The 5,571-nt window shown below is 36.2% G+C and overlaps 1 protein-coding gene across 1 annotated transcript; it reads right to left on the bottom strand.

The window, feature by feature from the left end:
• LOC136220860 (COP9 signalosome complex subunit 1) lies at positions 1-4,466 on the bottom strand. Its single transcript, XM_066008687.1, has 6 exons — positions 4,016-4,466; positions 2,669-2,989; positions 2,049-2,165; positions 1,877-1,962; positions 748-982; positions 1-581 (listed from the first exon to the last, which is right to left on the bottom strand). The coding sequence occupies exons 1-6, from the start codon at positions 4,379-4,381 to the stop codon at positions 405-407; spliced, it is 1,302 nt and encodes a 433-aa protein (XP_065864759.1). The 5' UTR covers positions 4,382-4,466; the 3' UTR covers positions 1-404.
• Positions 4,467-5,571: the final 1,105 nt, after the last annotated feature.

Below are 5,571 nucleotides of genomic sequence, written 5' to 3'. Positions count from 1 at the left end.
TTCATACATTGCTAAGCTATTTTATACCCCAATTAAATCCATATTCATACATTGCTAGCCAAGCTATACATGGTCTTCACTTCACATAGTTATATTTTGCATATTCAATTCTCATTATATAGTGCAAAAAGCGAAAATGGTTGAGAGGGGAAAGCAATTCTAAGTAAACCTAAACCGGAAATCAAAAGTATAAATTCAAGTATATACAACACAAACTACCACCGAAACACCGGTAATTGTGGCATCTGCAATCTAACACGGCGGGCATCTTAGGAAAAACCTAAACCGGAAATCTTAGGTCTGTTTCATCATACCCACCAACCAAAAATAAATAAAGTTTAAAGCTTTCAGACGCACGTACCATCTGCGAACCCATGCTTTGATGTTCCAGCTGAATTAGAAATTTAAAGTTTCCTTGAAGTCCTAAGATTGTGTTCATGTTTGATGAGATTAGCCCTCAATAGCATTGCCCGAACATCCCTATCAAATTCATTGCCAGTTTGTAGAACCCGTTGAAATGTGGAATTCCGTTGATCAGCATGTCTTGCATATAGAATTTTGTTGTGTGAATCAATCCGTGCCTGTAAAGGAATTATATTTGAATATTAGTATAGAGACTGTAACACTGTTATCAGTCCTACAGAGTCGAGGAACGAAATGCTTTGTAGCCTTTTTTTTTTTAACCAAATGTAATGTAACCAATTTGTTTCAAGAAAAGAAGAGATAAATCAGAAGTGAATCAAAAACCTGTATTTGATTATCGGTAATCAAGGCTTCCAGTTCTTTCTCCAGCCCTGCAACGCTTGTTTTGAAAGCATTTGCCATCATATGCAAATCAACAGACACAAATGGGTGTGTATACTGAATGAGGGCTTTACTACGGATTTGATCATACAATGTCTCAACATGATCATGCAAATGAATGTCAAGCATTAGGTTTGCTTTGAGATTTCCGAGGTAATCCAAACATGAAGCATAATGGCTGCAACGGAAAATAAAAAGAGGAATATATATGTCAGATATCTGCTTCATTATACTGTTGGCAAGTACCTTACAGGTAAAGATGAGCAATTACATACAAAATAAAACTGAACAGAAAAAAGAGGCAATCTGTAGTCACCATACAGATGAATATCAACGAAAATCATAGAACGTAATTTAGAAAGAGAGAGGGAGGGAGAAGAGAATGTCAAACAGATGGTTTAACCCAAACTTATTTCCAAGATAATTTTTACCCAGACTTAGTTCCATGATCCCGTCATGTCACTTGCTTGTTATATGTGGAAGGTGTGAACTCACTTACAACCAGTGCATACATGTTAGCTTTCTCAAGGAAAGATGCAGAAACTCTTTTTTTTTTTTTTTGCGGGATAAGGTACCAAAATAGGCCTATGGTTTTGGGGAAAGTATCAATTTAGGCTCCACGTACAAAATATCACCAATATAGACTTAACGTTTAAAAAAGGTACCAATTTAGGCCTCGATAACGGAACGAGACACATCATTGATATTACTCCGTTAAGTTTTGTCAATTGTATGTGGAGGGAGAAATCAGAACTTAACGGAGTAATAGGAATCACGTGTCCAATCCGTTCTCAAGCCTAAATTGATACTCTTTTTCAAATGTTAAGCCTATATTGGTGCTATTTTGTACGTGAAGCCTAAATTGGTACTTCCTCAAAAACCATAGGCCTATTTTTTTGCCATCATCAATCAACACAAACTATTAATCTACTTGGACCTTCAGTAAGCAATCGAGCTTCTCTGTCAAGTTCCTAATTTCCTTCTATAACATGAGGCTCTTGACTGTCTTGCAAAGCTATGTCATGAAGAACAAATATAAAAATGCATATCTGGAAAGAGCATAACAACTTACCTTGAGTAAAAATCATGAATCAACTCTCTCACTTCAGGTACTAACTCCAAGAAATTGCGGAAGTTGAGATTATCTATAACTTTGCTCTGCCAATTGAATTATATTAGATCAGAAGCTACATTTGAAGAGCAAATATATAAAATAAAGAATTATGCCAATAGTAACTGAATACCTTCAGTTCAGTTCGCTCAAAACTTGCAAGAGCACAAAGCCCTCCATATGTTGCAACATCTTGAGCTGCAATTACTTCAGTATATGAATTACCTAGTTCAGGCGATACTTCCAGGAACTGCAAGAATTTTTATAATCAGATGTCAGAAGAGAAGCTCCAGCATTAGTGGTATCATAATATAAATTTGATACTCTCTAATAATGATTAGTAAAAAAGTAAGACTTGAATCTCACAGTCTGAGTTTGAATAAACACTTTGGTTGCCTTCCAAATTCAATAAGAACTATACAAGTAATATAGGCTCAAGATATGCCGAGATCACTAGACAAAAAAAAAAAAATCACTAAATTATGATAGCCGTAGGATTCAGTGTCAATTTATTGTATTTTATGTCGCAGAACCTAAAAATAATGTCTTAACTAATATTCAATTATCAGATATTCCCCATGATATTAAGAAAATTATTTAGAATCCACACCTCTGCAAATGGGGTAGTTGAGCATTTGCCTTGTACTGTAAGAGGTTAGTGATTCAATTCCTAACTATATATACAGAGACCATAAATCTGCTTAAACTTGGCTCGAGGTTATGATATTAATAAATCTGCTTAAACTCACTAACCTTTCGGGCAGCAAGCTTGTACTTTTTAGCCTCCAAATGAGCTAATCCAGCAGCACAACGTACTTTTGCAATTGTTATAGGGTCAAGGGCCTCAGGCGTTTGCTCTGCTTTGCTAACATAGCTTGTGACATGTGTAAATTGACCCATCTCGATGCTGACAAGAATTGCATTCATACACATATGAATGATGTGCTTTGATGTAGTACAATAATCACGGGTACGAACATAACTTTTAAAAGCATCTCCAAGAGCACCATGAGAATAATAAAAGTCTCCAAAATCGTTGTATCCCATTCTTATGCTTTCTTTTATCAAATTCGTCTGCATAATAAGCAAATAAGCCCCAAAATTAGGGAGCAGCAAAGGCAGGGCTAACTAAAAAAGAATTTACTATCCAAATTAGTAAAATACTACAACTTGCAAAAAGCAGGAACAATTGCATAAGTAGATCATGCATAGACATACACACTATGTTGCACAAAAACTCTTTTTCGTTAGCGTTTCCGCATTTCGTGTCCGTTTCTTTTCCGTTTCCATTACCGTTTCCTAGCTAATTTTTCTTAGAAAAAACTTTCCCGGTATCCATTTCCGTTTCAGCTTCGTTTCCGTTTCCGTGCAACATAGCATACACAATCTCCTTCTGTAACAGTGTTCGGGTAAGTACAATAATTCATAAGAATGCATATTGTCAACGCCCATAAACTTGTACAAGCTCCAAAAGAAACGAAACTGATAACCAAACAAAGAAAGTTTCTCTAGTAAATAAGCACAATCATCATAATCATCAACCTAAACCCTCCTTGCCTAATCACTGTAGAGCAAATTCAGCTTATTTGGCAAAGAGAACGAGGTACGGACTACAATGCAAATTCAACCTCAGAATAAAACAGGGCTGACAAAAAATCAACAACAATCTAGTGAACACAAACCATAGATAGATACAAAGGCAGGCACTAGATAATCTAGCAAGTTAGTCAGTGCTCAAGCTCATACAGAGAAGCTAAAATTGAAGCAACAAGTAAACATCAATGACACGCCCAAAAAAACCCTAACTCCAACAAAACACCGCCACAATTAGACATTATTTAAGAATTTCACTCTGTAGGCATTTAGTTCGTTCTCAAGCCTCTCCTTCCTCTGGTCCGCTCTGCGATCCACAATCTAGTGAATTCAAACCATAGATAGATACAAAGGCGGGCACTAGATAATCTAGCAAGTTAATCAGTGCTCAAGCTCATACAGAAGAGAAGCTAAGTGAAGCAATCAAGTAAACATCAATGACACGAACAAATAAACCCTAACTCCAATCAAACACCGCCACAATTAGACATTATTTAAGAATTTTACTCTGTAGGCATTTAGTTCGTTCTCAAGCCTCTCCTTCCTCTGGTCCGCTCTGCGATCCACGGTCTCGCACCACGCGTTATCCACCGCGTAATTAGGCCCAAGTCTCCCATCAATTTTTAGCACAACTTCACGGAACAGCTGCGTGTTCTCACCCTTCTTGATCTCATCGTAGGCCATCCGTAGTGCCTCCAATTGCATAGTGGGATTGTCACAGTGGTCGGCGATGAAAAGAAGCCGGGTGATTTTCGTCCTCCCCGAGTAAAGCCCTCCGTACGCTTCGATATCGAGTTGTTCGCTGCTAATAATCGGCCTGCTCCGGCTGGAATCGTCGTCTCCATTCGCATAAATTTCGTCGTCTGCATCCATACTGATGTGTAGTGTAGCAATTTGGGGATACGGCTCTCGGTTGAAGTAAACTTCTGTCTCACTGATTTGCTTTGCTACCAGATGCTAGATGATGCTTGCTCAAAGTGCATGCTTCGACGTCGTTTCGCTTCTCGGAATTTTTAAAAATCTATAAAGGGATAAGTATCAAAAATAGACCTATGATTTTTTTTTTTTTTTTTTTTTTTTTTTTTTTTTTTTTTTTGTAAAATATCACTTTCCACGTATAAAATAGCACCAATGTGGGTTTAACGTTTAAAAAAGACTATCAATTTAGGTCTCGATAACGGAACGAGACACGTCATTGATATTACTCTGTTAAGTTATGTCAATTGTATGTGGAGGGAGAAATCAGAACTTAACGGAGTAATATGATGAATAACGTGTCCAATCCGTTATCGAAGCCTAAATTGATACATTTTTAAACGTTAAACTTATATTAGTTCTATTTTATACGTGAAGCTTAAATTAATACTTTCCCAAAAACCATAAACCTATATTGGTACCTTATCCATATTTATAAATAGGGATAAAGTACCAAAAATAGGCCTCAGGAAGTATCAATGTAGGCTTCACGTATAAAATTGTACTAATATAAGTTTAATGTTTAAAAAATGATATCAATTTAGGCATCGAGAACGGATTGGACAGTCCATTTCTATTACTCCGTTAAGTTCCGATTTCTTCCTCCATGTACAATTAACAGAATTTAACGGAGTAATTGTAATAACGTGTCTCTCGTTCTGTTATTGGTACTATTTTATATGTAGGCCTAAATTGATACTTCTGTGAAAATTATAGACCTATTTTGATATCTTATCCCTCATAAATATAAATAACCTTTATTTAAATCGAATCGAATTAAGTTTCGCTTGTTTCACGGATGAGGAAATGTTTTTCATCTTTTTCGATCATGTTGTAAATGAATCTAATAAGTACCAGCTCATTATTTAAATTTGTCTGACCAATCGGAAAAGAATCATTAGATTACTTTTTTGGGAGCGATTCATCCTTCCTGAACGCAATATACATTCCTCATTGTATTGCGCTCATTAAAGAGCTTATTCTTTCCTTCTTACTTACTATAAAAGTCAACTGTTTGCTAATAGTTTACTCCAAGAAGCAATTCATGCTTATTCTTTCCTTCTTTAAATGTGCTCTTTAAATGTGCT

This window comes from Euphorbia lathyris, chromosome 2 (genome assembly GCF_963576675.1).
Source record: "Euphorbia lathyris chromosome 2, ddEupLath1.1, whole genome shotgun sequence".
Taxonomy (NCBI): domain Eukaryota; kingdom Viridiplantae; phylum Streptophyta; class Magnoliopsida; order Malpighiales; family Euphorbiaceae; genus Euphorbia; species Euphorbia lathyris.
Note: the sequence above shows the minus strand (reverse complement) of the source record. Positions and strands in the feature narration are given on the sequence as shown.